Source organism: Oncorhynchus masou, chromosome 17 (genome assembly GCF_036934945.1).
Source record: "Oncorhynchus masou masou isolate Uvic2021 chromosome 17, UVic_Omas_1.1, whole genome shotgun sequence".
Taxonomy (NCBI): Eukaryota; Metazoa; Chordata; class Actinopteri; order Salmoniformes; family Salmonidae; genus Oncorhynchus; species Oncorhynchus masou.
This window is the reverse complement of record NC_088228.1, coordinates 36264547-36291841: the sequence shown is the minus strand read 5'-3', so window position 1 is coordinate 36291841 and position 27295 is coordinate 36264547. Positions and strand designations below refer to the sequence as shown.

Below are 27295 nucleotides of genomic sequence, written 5' to 3'. Positions count from 1 at the left end.
TCAACTATCAACGACATGCTGGCATCAGGTTTGCACCAACACCAACACCACACCTCAACTATCAACGACATGCTGGCATCAGGTATGCACCAATACCAACACCACATCTCAACCATCAACGACATGCTGGCATCAGGTACGCACCAACACCAACACCTCAACCATCAACGACATGCTGGCATCAGGTACGCACCAACACCACACCTCAACCATCAACGACATGCTGGCATCAGGTATGCACCAATACCAACACCACACCTCAACTATCAACGACATGCTGGCATCAGGTATGCACCAGCACCAACACCGCACCTCAACTATCAACGACATGCTGGCATCAGGTATGCACCAACACAACACCACACCTCAACTATCAACGACATGCTGGCATCAGGTATGCACCAACACCACACCTCAACTATCAACGACATGCTGGCATCAGGTATGCACCAACACCAACACCACACCTCAACTATCAATGACATGCTGGCATCAGGTATGCACCAACACCAACACCGCACCTCAACTATCAATGACATGCTGGCATCAGGTATGCACCAATACCAACACCACACCTCAACCATCAACGACATGCTGGCATCAGGTATGCACCAAACCAACACACCTCAACTATCAACGACATGCTGGCATCAGGTATGCACCAACACCAACACCGCACCTCAACCATCAACGACATGCTGGCATCAGGTATGCACCAACACCAACACCACACCTCAACTATCAACGACATGCTGGCATCAGGTATGCACCAACACCAACACCGCACCTCAACTATCAACGACATGCTGGCATCAGGTATGCACCAACACCAACACCACACCTCAACTATCAACGACATGCTGGCATCAGGTAAGCACCAACACCAACACCAACACATCAACCCAATATCAACGACATGCTGGCATCAGGTATGCACCAACACCAACACCACACCTCAACTATCAACGACATGCTGGCATCAGGTCAACTATCAACAACATGCTGGCATCAACACCAACACCACACCTCAACTATCAACGACATGCGGGCATCAGGTATGCACCTGTCTCAACATCCCAAACCTGATCTGTAAGGAAATCGACAGTGGACATGACCAAGGCATCAACCCAACAACTAGTGTGTTAGTATGCTAGTGTGTGCCCTATCTCCTAGGGGACATCCCAACCTGTTCGGTGAGGAGGAATGCTGGATCAGGATGCACCAACGTCCATCCGTATGGAGCTAAGAGGACTGGGCCTGATTGACAACAGAGACAACACTGGGCCTTCTTCATCGAGAGGATACGGAGGCAGCTCAAGGTCTGTCTACTGGGCTCAATGAGCTCATTCAATTAAAGTCAGCTCCATAACAGGAAATGTAATAGGTGGAAGGTGGAAACTGTGTGCACGCTGGCATCAGGTTTACAACAAAGTATGCGCAATTTATTTCCTGAAGAGGGAAATGTCAACAGTGACAAATAGTTGATTTGTCTCTCTCCTCTTTTCCCTCTCCCATCTCCCCCTCTGTTCTTCTTCCCTCCACCTCGCTACAGGTGGTCTTGTGTTTTTCCCCGGTAGGGTTGCACCGTAAGTTCCCCACCCTGGTCAACTGTACGGCCATAGACTGGTTCCACTCCTGGCCTCAGCTGGCCCTTCAGTCTGTCAACACCACCTTCATAGAGAAGATACCTGATCTGGAGGTTAACGCCAGTCCGACGACACATCACAATCACATAGACAGTGGATGATATATATGGAGAACAGTCATTTGTTTGCATATCCATGTTTTCTCTCTAACCTCTCTAGCCAGATGTCCGTGCATCCATCAGTGAGTTTATCTCCTACGCCCATACCAGTGTTAACGAGGTGAGAGGCTGAGAAATAATTTATCTTTACAACATAAAGGACTTAATTTCAGTGAGAGTTGAGTGGGTCATCATAGTTATATAAATCAAGTGACAGATCATTTGAATATAATATTGAAAGTACTTTATTGTCTAAATGTGTTCCAGGTGAGTGTGAAGTACCAGCAGAACGAGAAGCACAGGTTCAACAACCACTCCCAAGAGCTTCCTAGAGTTTATGAAGCTGTACGGTAACCTACTGGGGACAAAACGCAGAGAGCTCACTCAGAAGATGGAGAGACTGGAGAACGGCCTGCAGAAACTATCAGACCACGGCCTCACAGGTCAGTCAGACTCATAGCACCCCCCCCCACACACACAACACACACACCTCAACCGAGGATCTTCTCTCTCTCTCTCTCTCTCTCTCTCAACTCGCTCTCTGAGCCATCTCTCAGGTACCGACCCTCCATCCATATCTACTTCCCCCTTCTCAGGTGGAGGATCTTAAGGCTAAGTTAGCAGTCCAGGAAGTAGAGCTGTGGCAGAGGAACACAGACACAGAGGCTCTCATCTCTAAGATCGGCCAGCAGACAGACAAACTCAACCAGGAGAGGGCTGTGGCAGACGCGGAGGAACAGAGGGTAAGAGTGAGCCTTGATCAGTTTCAATGAATCCTCAGAAATTGAAATGGTGTTGGTAGTAATTATTAGGTAATTACCATTTTGTTGTGCCATTTTTAAGTTGAAATGTGCAATGTATAAGTGTTTAGTGTGTGGTGCTGTGTGTTGTTGTCCTTTAGGTAGGAACCATCCAGGCTGAGGTGACCACACAGCAACAGCAGAGTGAAGAAGACCTGGCTAAAGGCTGAACCTGCTGGCATACAGGCAGCTGACACCAGCCCTCAACACACTCAACAGGGTAACACAGCTCTACAGGCAGCTGACGCAGCCCTCAACACACTAAACAGGGTAACACACAGCTCTACAGGCAGCTGACGCCTCAACCCTCAGCACACTCAACAGGGTAACACACAGCTCTACAGGCAGCTGACGCAGCCCTCAACACACTCAACAGGGTAACACAGCTCTACAGGCAGCTGACGCAGCCCCAAACACACTCAACAGGGTAACACCAACAGGCAGCTGACGCAGCCCTCAACACACTCAACAGGGTAACACACAGCTTTACAGGCAGCTGATGCAGCCCTCAACACACTCAACAGGATAACACACAGCTCTACAGGCAGCTGACAACATCAACACACTCAACAGGGTAACACAACAGCTCTACAGGCAGCTGACCAGCCCTCAACAGGGTAACACACAGCTCTACAGGCAGCTGAAGCAGCCCTCAACAGGGTAACACACAGCTACAGGCAACAGCCCTCAACACACTCAACAGGGTAACACACAGCTCTACAGGCAGCTGACGCACACTCAACAGGGTGACACAGGCAGCTGACGCAGCCCTCACAGGCAGCAGACAGGCAGCTGACGCCCAAACACACTCAACAGGGTAACACACAGCTCTACAGGCAGCTGACGCAGCCCTCAACACACTCAACAGGGTAACACACAGCTCTACAGGCAGCTGACGCAGCCCTCAACACACTCAACAGGGTAACACACAGCAGCTGCAGCCCTCAACACACTCAACAGGGTAGCTTTACAGGCTGACGCAGCCCTCAACACACTCAACAGGGTAACACACAGCTGGCAGGCAGCTGACGCAGCCCCAAACACACTCAACAGGGTAACACACAGCTCTACAGGCAGCTGACGCAGCCCTCAACACACTCAACAGGGTAACACACAGCTTTACAGGCAGCTGATGCAGCCTCAACACACTCAACAGGATAACACACAGCTCTACAGGCAGCTGACGCAGCCCTCAACACACTCAACAGGGTAACACACAGCTCTATAGGCAGCTGATGCAGCAACACACTCAACAGGGTAACACACAGCTCTACAGGCAGCTGAAGCAGCCCTCAACAGGGTAACACACAGCTCTACAGGCAGTTGACGCAGCCCTCAACACACTCAACAGGGTAACACACAGCTCTACAGGCAGCTGACGCAGCCCTCAACAGGGTGACACACAGCTCTACAGGCAGCTGACGCAGCCCCAAACACACTCAACAGGGTAACACACAGCTCTACAGGCAGCTGACGCAGCCCTCAACACACTCAACAGGGTAACACACAGCTCTACAGGCAGCTGACGCAGCCCTCAACACACTCAACAGGTAACACACAGCTTTACAGGCAGCTGATGCAGCCCTCAACACAGTCAACAGGGTAACACACAGCTCTACAGGCAGCTGATGCAGCCCTCAACACACTCAACAGGGTAACACACAGCTCTACAGGCAGCTGACGCAGCCCTCAACACACTCAACAGGGTAACACACAGCTCTACAGGCAGCTGACGCAGCCCTCAGCACCTCAACAGGGTAACACACAGCTCTACAGGCAGCTGACGCAGCCCTCACACACTCAACAGGATGTACACACAGCTTTACAGGCAGCTGACGCAGCCCCAAACACACTCAACAGGGTAACACACAGCTCTACAGGCAGCTGACGCAGCCCTCAACACACTCAACAGGGTAACACACAGCTTTACAGGCAGCTGATGCAGCCCTCAACACACTCAACAGGATAAACACAGCTCTACAGGCAGCTGACGAGCCCTCAACACACTCAACAGGGTAACACACAGCTCTATAGGCAGCTGACAGCCCTCAACAGGGTAACACACAGCTCTACAGGCAGCTGAAGCAGCCCCTCAACAGGGTAACACACAGCTCTACAGGCAGTTGACGCAGCCCTCAACACACTCAACAGGGTAACACACAGCTCTACAGGCAGCTGACAGCCCTCAACAGGGTGACACACAGCTCTACAGGCAGCTGACGCAGCCCCAAACACACTCAACAGGGTAACACACAGCTCTACAGGCAGCTGACGCAGCCCTCAGCACACTCAACAGGGTAACACACAGCTCTACAGGCAGCTGACGCCCTCAGCCCTCAACACACTCAACAGGGTAACACACAGCTCTACAGGCAGCTGACGCAGCCCTCAGCACACTCAACAGGGTAACACACAGCATCTACAGGCAGCTGACGCAAGCCCCAAACACACTCAACAGGGTAACACACAGCTCTACAGGCAGCTGACGCAGCCCTCAACACACTCAACAGGGTAACACACAGCTTTACAGGCAGCTGACGCAGCCCTCAACACACTCAACAGGTAACACACAGCTCTACAGGCAGCTGACGCAGCCCTCAACACACTCAACAGGGTAACACACAGCTCTACAGGCAGCTGACGCAGCCCTCAACAGGGTAACACACAGCTCTACAGGCAGCTGAAGCAGCCCTCAACAGGGTAACACACAGCTCTACAGGCAGTTGACGCAGCCCTCAACACACTCAACAGGGTAACACACAGCTCTACAGGCAGCTGACGCCCTCAGCCCTCAACAGGGTGACACACAGCTCTACAGGCAGCTGACGCAGCCCCAAACACACTCAACAGGGTAACACACAGCTCTACAGGCAGCTGACGCAGCCCTCAACACACTCAACAGGGTAACACACAGCTCTACAGGCAGCTGACGCAGCCCTCAACACACTCAACAGGTTAACACACAGCTCTACAGGCAGCTGGTGCAGCCCTCAACACAGTCAACAGGGTAACACACAGCTCTACAGGCAGCTGACACAGCCCTCAACACACTCAACAGGGTAACACACAGCTCTACAGGCAGCTGATGCAGCCCTCAACACACTCAACAGTTTGAAAAGACAGCCTGAAATGTCAGCCTGTTGTGGTGGATCAGGGAGTATTTTGCCTGCCTGTTGACATCACCAGGTAACTGAGTTAATAGACCAATAAGAAAGAGAATTCCAAACCTCTCTTTCATTAGCAGGCTCATTTTCATTTTCCCCCTCCCCAGTTAGACCACTCCTTGACAGTCCTAGCAAAATTTTTGCTTGAGAAATTGCTCTTTGCTAATACCTTTGCTAATTTTTTTTTACCATTATAATTTAAAACAATAGCAATAAGGTACATAATTGGTACCCGTTAAAAAACTAAAAGCCTCAAGACGAAGGCCCTGAGGCCGATATGTAAAGCTTAATAAAGAGCAGTCATACAAGCAAGAGCAGTTTGCAGGTTCCTTATTTTTCTCTCATGTTATTCAATTGTTACCAAACAAAGATAGATCAGATGTGCCTTTTGAATTTGATTTAATTGCTACCCATAAATGATTTGATATGGAGATATATTGGACCTTTAATACAGGACGTTTTTTTTTATATCACATTCCTAATAAAATGTGTATCCTCCCCAGCTGAACCTGACAGAGTTGAAGACGTTCCCGAACCCATCAGCCATAGTGACTAACGTGTCTGCTGCTGTCATGGTGCTACTGGCTCCTCATGGTAAATTACCCAAAGACCGCAGCTGGAAGGCAGCGAAAGTAGTCATGAGCAAGGTGTGTCTTGTCTTGTCTTGTCTGTGTGACCATATATCCCATAGGTGACAGTTTGTCTGTCTGGCCGTCCGTGTGTCTGTGTCACTTTGTGTTAACGGCAGTGTTTCAGAGTGTGCACACCCATGTGTGTGTCTATGCCCAGGTGGATGACTTCCTACAGGCGTTGGTGAACTTTGACAAGGAACACATCCCGGAATCGACAGTGAGGTGCGTGAGAGATGAGTACCTCAGTGACCCAGAGTTTAACCCTGAGTTTGTCAGACTCAAATCATCCGCCGCCGCCGGTCTCTGTGCCTGGGTCCTCAACATCAACAGGTACACATGCTATACACCCCACACAGGTATACACTCCACACACAGTAATACACCTATATACACCCCACACAGTAATACAATATACTGTATACACTCCACACACAGTAATACACAATACTATATACAGCCCACAGAGTAATACACAATACTATATACACCCCACAGAGTAATACACAATACTATATACACCCCACACAGTAATACAATATACTATTTACACCCAACAGAGTAATACAATATACTATATACACCCCACAGAGTAATACAATATACTATATACACTCCACACAGTAATACCATATACTGTATACACTCCACACAGTAATACAATATACTGTATACACCCCACAGAGTAATACACAATACTGTATACACCCCACACAGTAATACAATATACTGTATACACTCCACGCACAGTAATACACAATACTATATACACTCCACACACTAATACAATATACTGTATACACCCCACACAGTAATACAATATACTGTATACACTCCACGCACAGTAATACACAATACTATATACACTCCACACACTAATACAATATACTGTATACACCCCACAGAGTAATACACAATACTATATACACCCCACGCACAGTAATACAATATACTGTATACACCCCACACACAGTAATACACAATACTATATACACCCCACAGAGTAATACAATATACTATATACACTCCACACAGTAATACACAATACTATATACACCCCACAGAGTAATACAATATACTGTATACACTCCACACAGTAATACACAAAACTATATACACCCCACAGAGTAATACACAATGCTGTATACACTCCACGCACAGTAATACAATATACTGTATACACTCCACACAGTAATACACAATACTTTATACACCCCACACAGTAATACACAATGCTGTATACACTCACGCACAGTAATACAATATACTATATACACTCCACGCAGTAATACACAATACTATATACACCTCACACAGTAATACACAATGCTGTATACACTCCACGCACAGTAATACAATATACTATATACACTCACGCAGTAATACACAATACTATATACACCCCACACAGTAATACACAATGCTGTATACACTCCACGCACAGTAATACAATATACTATATACACTCCACAGAGTAATACAATATACTGTATACACTCCACCACAGCATAATACAATATACTATATACACCCCACACACACTAATACAATATACTGTATACACTCCCACACAGTAATACACAATGCTGTATACACTCCACAGAGTAATACAATATACTGTATACACTCCACACAGTAATACACAATACTATATACACTCCACAGAGTAATACACAATACTATATACACCCCACACAGTAATACAATATACTATATACACCCCACAGAGTAATACAATATACTATATACACCCCACAGAGTAATACAATATACTATATACACTCCACACAGTAATACAATATACTGTATACACTCCACACAGTAATACAATATACTGTATACACTCCACACAGTAATACAATATACTGTATACACTCCACAGAGTAATACACAATACTATATACACCCCACACAGTAATACAATATACAATATACACCCCACAGAGTAATACAATATACTATATACACCCCACAGAGTAATACAATATACTATATACACTCCACACAGTAATACAATATACTGTATACACTCCACACAGTAATACAATATACTGTATACACCCCACAGAGTAATACACAATACTGTATACACCCCACACAGTAATACAATATACTGTATACACTCACAGTAATACACAATACATACACCCCACAGAGTAATACACAATACTATATACACCCCACAGAGTAATACACAATACTATATACACCCCACACAGTAATACAATATACTATATACACCCCACAAGTAATACAATATACTATATACACCCCACAGAGTAATACAATATACTATATACACTCCACACAGTAATACAATATACTGTATACACTCCACACAGTAATACAATATACTGTATACACCCCACAGAGTAATACACAATACTGTATACACCCCACACAGTAATACAATATACTGTATACACTCCAGGCACAGTAATACACAATACTATATACACTCCACACACTAATACAATATACTGTATACACCCCACACAGTAATACAATATACTGTATACACTCCACGCACAGTAATACACAATACTATATACACTCCACACACTAATACAATATACTGTATACACCCCACAGAGTAATACACAATACTATATACACCCCACGCACAGTAATACAATATACTGTATACACCCCACACACAGTAATACACAATACTATATACACCCCACAGAGTAATACAATATACTATATACACTCCACACAGTAATACACAATACTATATACACCCCACAGAGTAATACAATATACTGTATACACTCCAACATTAATACACAATACTATATACACCCCACAGAGTAATACACAATGCTGTATACACTCACGCACAGTAATACAATATACTGTATACACACCACACAGTAATACACAATACTATATACACCCCACACACAGTAATACACAATGCTGTATACACTCCACGCACAGTAATACAATATACTATATACACTCCACGCAGTAATACACAATACTATATACACCCCACACAGTAATACACAATGCTGTATAGACTCCGCGCACAGTAATACAATATACTATATACACTCCACGCAGTAATACACAATACTATATACACCCCACACAGTAATACACAATGCTGTATACACTCACGCACAGTAATACAATATACTATATACACTCCACAGAGTAATACAATATACTGTATACACTCCCACAGTAATACAATATACTATATACACCCCACACACACTAATACAATCTACTGTATACACTCCACACAGTAATACACAATGCTGTATACACTCACAGAGTAATACAATATACTGTATACACTCCACACAGTAATACACAATACTATATACACTCCACAGGTAATACACAATACTATATACACCCCACACAGTAATACAATATACTATATACACCCCACAGAGTAATACAATATACTATATACACCCCACAGAGTAATACAATATACTATATACACTCCACACAGTAATACAATATACAGGTATACACTCCACACAGTAATACAATATACTGTATACACCCCACAGATAATACACAATACTGTATACACCCCACACAGTAATACAATATACTGTATACACCCCACAGAGTAATACACAATACTATATACACTCACGCACAGTATACAATATACTGTATACACCCCACACACAGTAATACACAATACTATATACACCCCACAGAGTAATACAATACACTATATACACTCCACACAGTAATACACAATACTATATACACCCCACAGAGTAATACAATATACTGTGTACACTCCACACAGTAATACACAATACTATATACACACACAGAGTAATACACAATGCTGTATACACTCCACGCACAGTAATACAATATACTGTATACACTCCACACAGTAATACACAATACTATATACACCCACACAGTAATACACAATGCTGTATACACTCCACGCACAGTAATACAATATACTATATACACTCCACACAGTAATACACAATGCTGTATACACTCCACGCACAGTAATACAATATACTATATACACTCCACAGAGTAATACAATATACTATATACACCCCACACACACTAATACAATATACTGTATACACTCCACACAGTAATACAATATACTGTATACACCCCACAGAGTAATACACAATACTGTATACACCCCACACAGTAATACAATATACTGTATACACTCCACGCACAGTAATACACAATACTATATACACTCCACACACTAATACAATATACTGTATACACCCCACACAGTAATACAATATACTGTATACACTCCACACAGTAATACACAATACTATATACACTCCACACACTAATACAATATACTGTATACACCCCACAGAGTAATACACAATACAAAATACACTCCACGCACAGTAATACAATATACTGTATACACTCCACACACAGTAATACACAATACTATATACACCCCACAGAGTAATACACAATACTATATACACCCCACACAGTAATACAATATACTATATACACCCCACAGAGTAATACAATATACTATATACACCCCACAGAGTAATACAATATACTATATACACTCCACACAGTAATACAATATACTGTATACACTCCACACAGTAATACAATATACTGTATACACCCACAGAGTAATACACAATACTGTATACACCCCACACAGTAATACAATATACTGTATACACTCCAACAGTAATACACAATACTATATACACTCCACACACTAATACAATATACTGTATACACCCCACACAGTAATACAATATACTGTATACACTCACGCACAGTAATACACAATACTATATACACTCCACCCACTAATACAATATACTGTATACACCCCACAGGTAATACACAATACTATATACACTCCACGCACAGTAATACAATATACTGTATACACCCCACACACAGTAATACACAATACTATATACACCCCACAGAGTAATACAATACACTATATACACTCCACACAGTAATACACAATACTATATACACCCCACAGAGTAATACAATATACTGTGTACACTCCACACAGTAATACACAAAACTATATACACCCCACAGAGTAATACACAATGCTGTATACACTCCACAGCACAGTAATACAATATACTGTATACACTCCACACAGTAATACACAATACTTTATACACCCCACACAGTAATACACAATGCTGTATACACTCAGCACAGTAATACAATATACTATATACACTCACGCAGTAATACACAATACTATATACACCTCACACAGTAATACACAATGCTGTATACACTCCACACAGTAATACAATATACTATATACACTCCAGCAGTAATACACAATACTATATACACCCACACAGTAATACACAATGCTGTATACACTCCACGCACAGTAATACAATATACTATATACACTCCACAGAGTAATACAATATACTGTATACACTCCACGACAGTAATACAATATACTATATACACCCCACACACACTAATACAATATACTGTATACACTCCACACAGTAATACACAATGCTGTATACACTCCACAGAGTAATACAATATACTGTATACACTCCACACAGTAATACACAATACTATATACACTCCACAGAGTAATACACAATACTATATACACCCCACACAGTAATACAATATACTATATACACCCCACAGAGTAATACAATATACTATATACACCCCACAGAGTAATACAATATACTATATACACTCCACACAGTAATACAATATACTGTATACACTCCACACAGTAATACAATATACTGTATACACCCCACAGAGTAATACACAATACTGTATACACCCCACACAGTAATACAATATACTGTATACACTCCACAGAGTAATACACAATACTATATACACCCCACACAGTAATACAATATACTATATACACCCCACAGAGTAATACAATATACTATATACACCCCACAGAGTAATACAATATACTATATACACTCCACACAGTAATACAATATACTGTATACACTCCACACAGTAATACAATATACTGTATACACCCCACAGAGTAATACACAATACTGTATACACCCACACAGTAATACAATATACTGTATACACTCCACGCACAGTAATACACAATACTGTATACACCCCACAGAGTAATACACAATACTATATACACCCCACACAGTAATACACAATACTATATACACCCCACACAGTAATACAATATACTATATACACCCCACAGAGTAATACAATATACTATATACACCCCACAGAGTAATACAATATACTATATACACTCCACACAGTAATACAATATACTGTATACACTCACACAGTAATACAATATACTGTATACACCCCACAGAGTAATACACAATACTGTATACACCCCACACAGTAATACAATATACTGTATACACTCCACGCAGTAATACACAATACTATATACACTCCACACACTAATACAATATACTGTATACACCCCACACAGTAATACAATATACTGTATACACTCCACGCACAGTAATACACAATACTATATACACTCCACACACTAATACAATATACTGTATACACCCCACAGAGTAATACACAATACTATATACACCCCAGCACAGTAATACAATATACTGTATACACCCCACACACAGTAATACACAATACTGTATACACCCCACAGAGTAATACAATATACTATATACACTCCACACAGTAATACACAATACTATATACACCCCACAGAGTAATACAATATACTGTATACACTCCACACAGTAATACACAATACTATATACACCCCACAGAGTAATACACAATGCTGTATACACTCCACGCACAGTAATACAATATACTGTATACACACCACACAGTAATACACAATACTATATACACACACAGTAATACACAATGCTGTATACACTCCACGCACAGTAATACAATATACTATATACACTCCACGCAGTAATACACAATACTATATACACCCCACACAGTAATACACAATGCTGTATACACCCCACGCACAGTAATACAATATACTATATACACTCCACGCAGTAATACACAATACTATATACACCCCACACAGTAATACACAATGCTGTATACACTCCAGGCAGTAATACAATATACTATATACACTCCACAGAGTAATACAATATACTGTATACACTCCACGCACAGTAATACAATATACTATATACAGCCCCACACACACTAATACAATATACTGTATACACTCACACAGTAATACACAATGCTGTATACACTCCACAGAGTAATACAATATACTGTATACACTCCACACAGTAATACACAATACTATATACACTCCACAGAGTAATACACAATACTATATACACCCCACACAGTAATGCAATATACTATATACACAGAGTAATACAATATACTATATACACCCCACAGAGTAATACAATATACTATATACACTCCACACAGTAATACAATATACTGTATACACTCCACACAGTAATACAATATACTGTATACACCCCACAGAGTAATACACAAACTGTATACACCCCACACAGTAATACAATATACTGTATACACCCCACAGAGTAATACACAATACTATATACACTCCACGCACAGTAATACAATATACTGTATACACCCCACACACAGTAATACACAATACTATATACACCCCACAGAGTAATACAATACACTATATACACTCCACACAGTAATACACAATACTATATACACCCCACAGAGTAATACAATATACTGTGTACACTCCACACAGTAACACACAATACTATATACACCCCACAGAGTAATACACAATGCTGTATACACTCCACGCACAGTAATACAATATACTGTATACACTCCACACAGTAATACACAATACTATATACACCCCACACAGTAATACACAATGCTGTATACACTCCTGAGTAATACAATATACTATATACACTCCACACAGTAATACACAAGGGTATACACTCCACACAGTAATACAATATACTATATACACTCCACAGAGTAATACAATATACTGATACACCCCCCACTAATACAATATACTGTATACACTCCACACAGGGTATACACACAGAGTAATACACAATACTGTATACACCCCACACAGTAATACAATATACTGTATACACTCCACGCACAGTAATACACAATACTATATACACTCCACACAGGGTAATACAATATACTGTATACACTCCACACAGTAATAAAATATACTGTATACACTCCACGCACAGTAATACCAATACTATATACACTCCACACACTAATACAATATACTGTATACACCCCACAGAGTAATACACAATACAAAATACACTCCAGGTAATACATACTGTATACAGCCACACAGTAATACACAATACTATATACACCCCACAGAGTAATACACAATACTATATAACACACAGTAATACAATATACTATATACACCCCACAGAGTAATACAATATACTATATACACTCCCACAGAGTAATACAATATACTATATACACTCCACACAGTAATACAATATACTGTATACCCTCACACACACTCAACAGGGTAAACACAATACTGTATACAGGCAGCAGTAATACAATATACTGTATACACTCAACAGGGTAACACATATACACTCCACACACTAATACAATATACTGTATACACCCCACACAGTAATACAATATACTGTATACACCCCACAGAGTAATACACAATACTATATACACTCCAGGTAATACAATATACTGTATACACCCCACACAGTAATACACAATACTATATACACCCCACAGAGTAATACAATACACTATATACACTCCACACAGTAATACACAATACTATATACACCCCACAGAGTAATACAATATACTGTGTACACTCCACACAGTAATACACAATACTATATACACCCACAGAGTAATACACAATGCTGTATACACTCCACGCACAGTAATACAATATACTGTATACACTCCACACTCAATACTATATACACCCCACACAGTAATACACAATGCTGTATACAGGCAGCTGACAGTAATACAATATACTATATACACTCACACAGTAATACACAATGCTGTATACACTCCACGCCAGTAATACAATATACATACACACTCAACAGGGTAATACAATATACACACCCCACACAGCTAATACAATATACTGTATACACTCCACACAGTAATACAGGCATATACTGTATACACCTCCACAGAGTAATACACAATACTGTATACACCCCACACAGTAATACAATATACTGTATACACTCCACGCACAGTAATACACAATACTATATACACTCCACACACTAATACAATATACTGTATACACCCCACACAGTAATACAATATACTGTATACAGGCAGCACAGTAATACACAATACTATATACACTCAACACTAATACAATATACTGTATACACCCCACAGAGTAATACACAATACAAAATAGACTCCACGCACAGTAATACAATATACTGTATACACTCCACACACAGTAAACACAATACTATATACAACAGAGTAATACACAATACTATATACACCCCACACAGTAATACAATATACTATATACACCCCACAGAGTAATACAATATACTATATACACCCCACAGAGTAATACAATATACTATATACACTCCACACAGTAATACAATATACTGTATACACCCACACAGTAATACAATATACTGTATACACCCCACAGGGTATACACAATACTGTATACACCCCACACAGTAATACAATATACTGTATACACTCCACGCACAGTAATACACAATACTATATACACTCCACACACTAATACAATATACTGTATACACCCCACACAGTAATACAATATACTGTATACACTCCAGCACAGTAATACACAATACTATATACACTCCACACACTAATACAATATACTGTATACACCTCACAGAGTAATACACAATACTATATACACTCCACGCACAGTAATACAATATACTGTATACACCCCACACACAGTAATACACAATACTATATACACCCCACAGAGTAATACAATACACTATATACACTCCACACAGTAATACACAATACTATATACACCCCACAGAGGTACACTCCACACAGTGATACACAATACTATATACACCCCACAGAGTAATACACAATGCTGTATACACTCCACGCACAGTAATACAATATACTGTATACACTCCACACAGTAATACACAATACTATATACACCCCACACAGTAATACACAATGCTGTATACACTCCACGCACCAATATACTATATACACTCCACACAGTAATACACAATGCTGTATACACTCCACGCACAGTAATACAATATACTATATACACTCCACAGAGTAATACAATATACTATATACACGCAGCACACTAATACAATATACTGTATACACTCCACACAGTAATACACAATGCTGTATACACTCCACAGAGTAATACATACTGTATACACTCCCACAGTAATACACAATACTATATACAACAGAGTAATACACAATACTATATACACCCCACACAGTAATACACAATACTATATACACTCCACAGAGTAACACAATACTATATACACTCCACACAGGCAAGCTATATACACTCCACGCACAGTAATACAATATACTGTATACACCCCACAGAGTAAACACAATACTATATACACTTCACACACAGTAATACAATATACTGTATACACTCCACACAGTAATACAATATACTGTATACACTCCACGCACAGTAATACACAATGCTGTACACACTCCACACAGTAATACAATATACTGTATACACTCACGCACAGTAATACACAATGCTGTACACACTCCACACAGTAATACAATATACTGTATACACTCCACGCACAGTAATACACAATGCTGTACACACTCACACAGTAATACAATATACTGTATACACTCCACACACAGTAATACACAATACTGTATACACTCCACGCACAGTAATACACACTACTATATACACTCCACACAGTAATACAATATACTGTATACACTCCACGCACAGTAATACACAATACTATATACACTCCACGCACAGTAATACAATATACTGTATACACTCCACAGAGTAATACACAATACTATATACACCCCACACACAGTAATACAATATACTGTATACACCCCACACAGTAATACACAATACTATATAAACACAGTAATACAATATACTGGCACAGTAATACAATATACTGTATACACTCCACGCACAGTAATACACAATACTATATACACCCCACACAGTAATACAATATACTGTATACACTCCACAGAGTAATACACAATACTATATACACTCCACACACAGTAATACACAATACTATATACACTCCACGCACAGTAATACAGTATACACTCCACACAGTAATACACAATACTATATACTCCCCACAGAGTAATACACAATACTGTTTACACTGTAATACAATATACTGTATACACTCCACGCAGTAATACACAATACTATATACACTCCACACAGTAATACAATATACAGTATACACTCCACACAGTAATACAATATACTGTATACACCCCACACACTAATACACAATACTATATACACTCCACACAGTAATACAATATACTGTATACACCCCACAGAGTAATACAATATACTTTATACACTCCACGCACAGTAATACAATATACTGTATACACTCCACACACTAATACACAATACTGTATACCCTCCACGCCTCAATACACAATACTATATACACTCCACACAGTAATACAATATACTGTATACAGCACAGTAATACAATATACTGTATACACTCCACACACTAATACACAATACTGTATACACTCCACGCACAGTAATACACAATACTATATACACTCCACACAGTAATACAATATACTGTATACACCCCACAGAGTAATACAATATACTGTATACACTCCATGCACAGTAATACAATATACTGGTACACACAGTAATACAATATACTGTATACACTCCACACACTAATACACAATACTGTATACACTCACGCACAGGGTACACAATACTATATACACTCCATGCGGTAATACACAATACTATATACACTCACGCACAGTAATACAATATACTGTATACACCCCTACAGTAATACAATATACTGTATACACCCCTCAACGGTAATACAATATACTGTATACACTCCGCACAATAATACACAATGCTGTTACACCCACACAGTAATACACAATGCTGTATACACTCCACGCACAGTAATACAATATACTGTATACACCCCACACAGTAATACAATATACTGTATACACTCCACGCACAGTAATACAATATACTGTATACACCCCACACAGTAATACAATATACTGTATACACTCCACACACAGTAATACAATATACTGTATACACTCCACGCACAGTAATACAATATACTGTATACACTCCACACAGTAATACACAATACTATATACACCCCTCACAGTAATACACAATGCTGTATACACTCCACGCACAGTAATACAATATACTATATACACTCCACACAGTAATACACAATGCTGTATACACTCCACGCACAGTAAAACAATATACTATATACACTCCACAGGGTAATACAATATACTATATACACCCCACACACTAATACAATATACTGTATACACTCCACACAGTAATACACAATGCTGTATACACTCCACAGAGTAATACAATATACTGTATACACTCCACACAGTAATACACAATACTATATACACTCCACAGAGTAATACACAATACTATATACACCCCACACAGTAATACACAATACTATATACACTCCACAGAGTAATACACAATACTATATACACTCCACACAGTAATACACAATACTATATACACTCCACGCACAGTAATACAATATACTGTATACACCCCACAGAGTAATACACAATACTATATACACTTCACACACAGTAATACAATATACTGTATACACTCCACACAGTAATACAATATACTGTATACACTCCACGCACAGTAATACACAATGCTGTTACACTCCACACAGTAATACAATATACTGTATACACTCCACGCACAGTAATACACAATGCTGTACACACTCCACACAGTAATACAATATACTGTATACACTCCACGCACAGTAATACACAATGCTGTACACACTCCACACAGTAATACAATATACTGTATACACTCCACACACAGTAATACACAATACTGTATACACTCCACGCACAGTAATACACACTACTATATACACTCCACACAGTAATACAATATACTGTATACACTCCACGCACAGTAATACACAATACTATATACACTCCACGCACAGTAATACAATATACTGTATACACCACAGAGTAATACACAATACTATATACACCCCACACACAGTAATACAATATACTGTATACACCCCACACAGTAATACACAATACTATATACACTCCACACAGTAATACAATATACTGTATACACTCCACGCACAGTAATACAATATACTGTATACACTCCACGCACAGTAATACACAATACTATATACACAGTAATACAATATACTGTATACCTCCACAGAGTAATACACAATACTATATACACTCCACACACAGTAATACACTACTATATACACTCCACGCACAGTAATACAATATACTGTATACACTCCACACAGTAATACACAATACTATATACACCCCACAGAGTAATACACAATACTGTTTACACTCCACGCACAGTAATACAATATACTGTATACACTCCACGCAGTAATACACAATACTATATACACTCCACACAGTAATACAATATACTGTATACACTCCACACAGTAATACAATATACTGTATACACCCACACACTAATACACAATACTATATACACTCCACGCACAGTAATACAATATACTGTATACACTCCACACACTAATACACAATACTGTATACACTCACGCACAGTAATACACAATACTATATACACTCCACACAGTAATACAATATACTGTATACACCCCACAGAGTAATACAATATACTTTATACACTCCACGCACAGTAATACAATATACTGTATACACTCCACACACTAATACACAATACTGTATACCCTCCACGCACAGTAATACACAATACTATATACACTCCACACAGTAATACAATATACTGTATACACTCCACACAGTAATACAATATACTGTATACACTCCACACACTAATACACAATACTGTATACACTCCGGCACAGTAATACACAATACTATATACACGCCCACACAGTAATACAATATACTGTATACACCCCACAGAGTAATACAATATACTGTATACACTCCATGCACAGTAATACAATATACTGTATACACTCCACGCACAGTAATACAATATACTGTATACACTCCACACAGTAATACACAATACTGTATACACTCCACGCACAGTAATACAATACTATATACACTCCACGGTAATACACAATACTATATACACTCCACACACAGTAATACAATATACTGTATACACCCCACACAGTAATACAATATACTGTATACACCCCACACGGTAATACAATATACTGTATACACTCCGCACAATAATACACAATGCTGTATACACCCCACACAGTAATACACAATGCTGTATACACTCCACGCACAGTAATACAATATACTGTATACACCCCACACAGTAATACAATATACTGTATAACTCCACGCACAGTAATACAATATACTGTATACACCCCACACAGTAATACAATATACTGTATACACTCCACGCACAGTAATACAATATACTGTATACACTCCACACACAGTAATACAATATACTGTATACACCCCACACAGTAATACAATATACTGTATAAACTACACACACTAATACACAATGCTGTATACACCCCACACAGTAATACAATGTACTGTATACACTCCACGCACAGTAATACAATATACTGTATACACCCCACACAGTAATACAATATACTGTATACACTCCACGCACAGTAATACAATATACTGTTCACACTCCACGCACAGTAATACAATATACTGTATACACCCCACACAGTAATACACAATGCTGTATACACTCCACACACTAATACACAATGCTGTATACAACCCACACAGTAATACACAATGCTGTATACACCCCACACAGTAATACAATATGCTGTATACACTCCACACAGTAATACAATATACTGTATACACCCCACACAGTAATACACAATGCTGTATACACCCCACACAGTAATACAATATGCTGTATACACTCCACGCACAGTAATACAATATACTGTATACACCCCACACAGTAATACACAATGCTGTATACACCCCACACAGTAATACAATATACTGTATACACCCACACAGTAATACACAATGCTGTATACACCCCACACAGTAATACACAATGCTGTATACACCCCACACACAGTAATACAATATAATGTATACACCCCACACAGTAATACACAATGCTGTATACACCCCACACACAGTAATACACAATACTATATACACTCCACGCACAGTAATACAATATACTGTATACACCCCACACAGTAATACAATATACTGTATACACCCCACACAGTAATACACAATGCTGTATACACCCCACACAGTAATACACAATATTATATACACTACACACACTAATACACAATGCTGTATACACCCCACACACACTAATACACAATGCTGTATACAACCCACACAGACTAATACACAATACTGTATACACCCACACACAGTAATACACAATGCTGTATACACCCCACACAGTAATACACAATGCTGTATACACCCCACACAGTAATACACAATGCTGTATACACCCCACACAGTAATACACAATGCTGTATACACCCCACAGTAATGCAAAATACTATATACACTACACACACTAATACACAATGCTGTATACAACCCACACAGACTAATACACAATACTGTATACACCTCACACACACTAATACACAATGCTGTATACACCCCACACAGTAATACAAAATGCTGTATACACCCCACACAGTAATACACAATGCTGTATACACTCCACGCACAGTAATACAATATACTATATACACTCCACACAGTAATACACAATGCTGTATACACTCCACGCACAGTAATACAATATACTATATACACTCCACAGAGTAATACAATATACTATATACACCCCACACACACTAATACAATATACTGTATACACTCCACACAGTAATACACAATGCTGTATACACTCCACAGAGTAATACACAATACTATATACACTCCACACAGTAATACACAATACTATATACACTCCACGCACAGTAATACAATATACTGTATACACCCCACAGAGTAATACACAATACTATATACACTTCACACACAGTAATACAATATACTGTATACACTCCACACAGTAATACAATATACTGTATACACTCCACGCACAGTAATACACAATGCTGTACACACTCCACACAGTAATACAATATACTGTATACACTCCACGCACAGTAATACACAATGCTGTACACACTCCACACAGTAATACAATATACTGTATACACTCCACGCACAGTAATACACAATGCTGTACACACTCCACACAGTAATACAATATACTGTATACACCCCACACAGTAATACACAATACTGTATACTAGTAATACACACTACTATATACACTCCACACAGTAATACAATATACTGTATACACTCCACGCACAGTAATACACAATACTATATACACTCCACACACAGTAATACAATATACTGTATACACTCCACAGAGTAATACACAATACTATATACACCCCACAAACAGTAATACAATATACTGTTTACACCCCACACAGTAATACACAATACTATATACACTCCACACAGTAATACAATATACTGTATACACTCCACGCACAGTAATACAATATACTGTATACACTCCACGCACAGTAATACACAATACTATATACACTCCACACAGTAATACAATATACTGTATACACTCCACACAGTAATACAATATACTGTATACACCCCACACAGTAATACACAATACTATATACACTCCACCACAGTAATACAATATACTGTATACACTCCACACACTAATCCACAATACTGTATACACTCCACGCACAGTAATACACAATACTATATAAACTCCACACAGTAATACAATATACTGTATACACCCCACAGAGTAATACAATATACTGTATACACTCCACGCACAGTAATACAATATACTGTATACACTCCACACAGTAATACAATATACTGTATACACTCCACACACTAATACACAATACTGTATACACTCCACGCACAGTAATACACAATACTATATACACTCCACGCAGTAATACACAATGCTGTATACAACCCACACAGACTATACACAATACTTTATACACCCCACACAGTAATACAATATACTGTATACACCCCACACAGTAATACACAATGCTGTATACACCCCACACAGTAATACAATATACTGTATACACCCCACACAGTAATACACAATGCTGTATACACCCCACACAGTAATACAATATGCTGTATACACTCCACGCACAGTAATACAATATACTGTATACACCCCACACAGTAATACACAATGCTGTATACACCCCACACAGTAATACAATATACTGTATACACCCCACACAGTAATACACAATGCTGTATACACCCCACACAGTAATACACAATGCTGTATACACCCCACACACAGTAATACAATATACTGTATACACCCCACAGAGTAATACACAATACTATATACACTTCACACACAGTAATACAATATACTGTATACACTCCACACAGTAATACAATATACTGTATACACTCCACGCACAGTAATACACAATGCTGTACACTCCACACAGTAATACAATATACTGTATACACTCCCACACAGTAATACACAATGCTGTACACACTCCACACAGTAATACAATATACTGTATACACTCCACGCACAGTAATACAATATACTGTATACACTCCACACAGTAATACAATATACTGTATACACTCCACACACAGTAATACACAATACTGTATACACTCCACGCACAGTAATACACACTACTATATACACTCCACACAGTAATACAATATACTGTATACACTCCACGCACAGTAATACACAATACTATATACACTCCACGCACAGTAATACAATATACTGTATACACTCCACAGAGTAATACACAATACTATATACACCCACACACAGTAATACAATATACTGTATACACCCCACACAGTAATACACAATACTATATACACTCCACACAGTAATACAATATACTGTATACACTCCACACAGTAATACAATATACTGTATACACTCCACACACAGTAATACACAATACTATATACACCCCACACAGTAATACAATATACTGTATACACTCCACAGAGTAATACACAATACTATATACACTCCACACACAGTAATACACAATACTATATACACTCCACGCACAGTAATACAATATACTGTATACACTCCACACAGTAATACACAATACTATATACACCCCACAGAGTAATACACAATACTGTTTACACTCCACGCACAGTAATACAATATACTGTATACACTCCAGAGTAATACACAATACTATATACACTCCACACAGTAATACAATATACTGTATACACTCCACACAGTAATACAATATACTGTATACACCCCACACACTAATACACAATACTATATACACTCCACGCACAGTAATACAATATACTGTATACACTCCACACACTAATACACAATACTGTATACACTCCACGCACAGTAATACACAATACTATATACACTCCACACAGTAATACAATATACTGTATACACCCCACAGAGTAATACAATATACTTTATACACTCCACGCACAGTAATACAATATACTGTATACACCCACACACTAATACACAATACTGTATACCCTCCACGCACAGTAATACAATATACTGTATACACTCCACGCACAGTAATACAATATACTGTATACACTCCACACACTAATACACAATACTGTATACACTCCACGCACAGTAATACACAATACTATATACACTCCACACAGTAATACAATATACTGTATACACCCCACAGAGTAATACAATATACACACTCCACACAGTAATACAATATACTGTATACACTCCACGCACAGTAATACAATATACTGTATACACTCCACACACTAATACACAATACTGTATACACTCCACGCACAGTAATACACAATACTATATACACTCCACACAGTAATACACAATACTATATACACTCCACGCACAGTAATACAATATACTGTATACACCCCACACAGTAATACAATATACTGTATACACCCCGCACGGTAATACAATATACTGTATACACTCCGCACAATAATATACAACTACACCCCACACAGTAATACACAATGCTGTATACACTCCACGCACAGTAATACAATATACTGTATACACCCACACAGTAATACAATATACTGTATACACTCCACGCACAGTAATACAATATACTGTATACACCCCACACAGTAATACAATATACTGTATACACTCCACGCACAGTAATACAATATACTGTATACACTCCACGCACAGTAATACAATATACTGTATACACCCCACACAGTAATACAATATACTGTATAAACACACACACTAATACACAATGCTGTATACACCCCACACAGTAATACAATGTACTGTATACACTCCACGCACAGTAATACAATATACTGTATACACCCCACACAGTAATACAATATACTGTATACACTCCACGCACAGTAATACAATATACTGTTCACACTCCACGCACAGTAATACAATATACTGTATACACCCCACACAGTAATACACAATGCTGTATACACTCCACACACTAATACACAATGCTGTATACAACCCACACAGTAATACACAATGCTGTATACACCCCACACAGTAATACAATATGCTGTATACACTCCACACAGTAATACAATATACTGTATACACCCCACACAGTAATACACAATGCTGTATACACCCCACACAGTAATACACAATGCTATATACACCCCACACAGTAATACAATATGCTGTATACACTCCACACAGTAATACAATATACTGTATACACCCCACACAGTAATACACAATGCTGTATACACCCCACACAGTAATACAATATACTGTATACACCCCACACAGTAATACACAATGCTGTATACACCCCACACAGTAATACACAATGCTGTATACACCCCACACACAGTAATACAATATAATGTATACACCCCACACACTAATACACAATGCTGTATACACCCCACACACAGTAATACACAATACTATATACACTCCACGCACAGTAATACAATATACTGTATACACCCCACACAGTAATACAATATACTGTATACACCCCACACAGTAATACACAATGCTGTATACACCCCACACAGTAATACACAATACTATATACACTACACACACTAATACACAATGCTGTATACACCCCACACACAGTAATACACAATGCTGTATACAACCCACACAGACTAATACAAATACTGTATACACCCCACACACTAATACACAATGCTGTATACACCCACACAGTAATACACAATGCTGTATACACCCCACACAGTAATACACAATGCTGTATACACCCCACACAGTAATACACAATGCTGTATACACCCCACACAGTAATGCAAAATACTATATACACTACACACACTAATACACAATGCTGTATACAACCACACAGACTAATACACAATACTGTATACACCTCACACACACTAATACACAATGCTGTATACACCCACACAGTAATACAAAATGCTGTATACACCCCACACAGTAATACACAATGCTGTATACACTCCACGCACAGTAATACAATATACTATATACACTCCACACAGTAATACACAATGCTGTATACACTC

At 39.1% G+C, this 27295-nt stretch overlaps 1 protein-coding gene across 1 annotated transcript in view; it reads left to right on the top strand.

Moving 5' to 3' along the window:
- Positions 1-27295, top strand: part of LOC135558267 (dynein axonemal heavy chain 11-like) — a 108612-nt gene that overhangs the window by 40756 nt on the left and 40561 nt on the right. The window contains 12 exon segments of the mRNA XM_064991985.1: positions 1199-1276; positions 1279-1319; positions 1553-1699; positions 1806-1865; positions 2012-2052; positions 2054-2168; positions 2170-2187; positions 2341-2487; positions 2646-2688; positions 5563-5603; positions 6212-6355; positions 6498-6670. Coding sequence (XP_064848057.1) covers positions 1199-1276; positions 1279-1319; positions 1553-1699; positions 1806-1865; positions 2012-2052; positions 2054-2168; positions 2170-2187; positions 2341-2487; positions 2646-2688; positions 5563-5603; positions 6212-6355; positions 6498-6670 — 1048 coding nt within the window.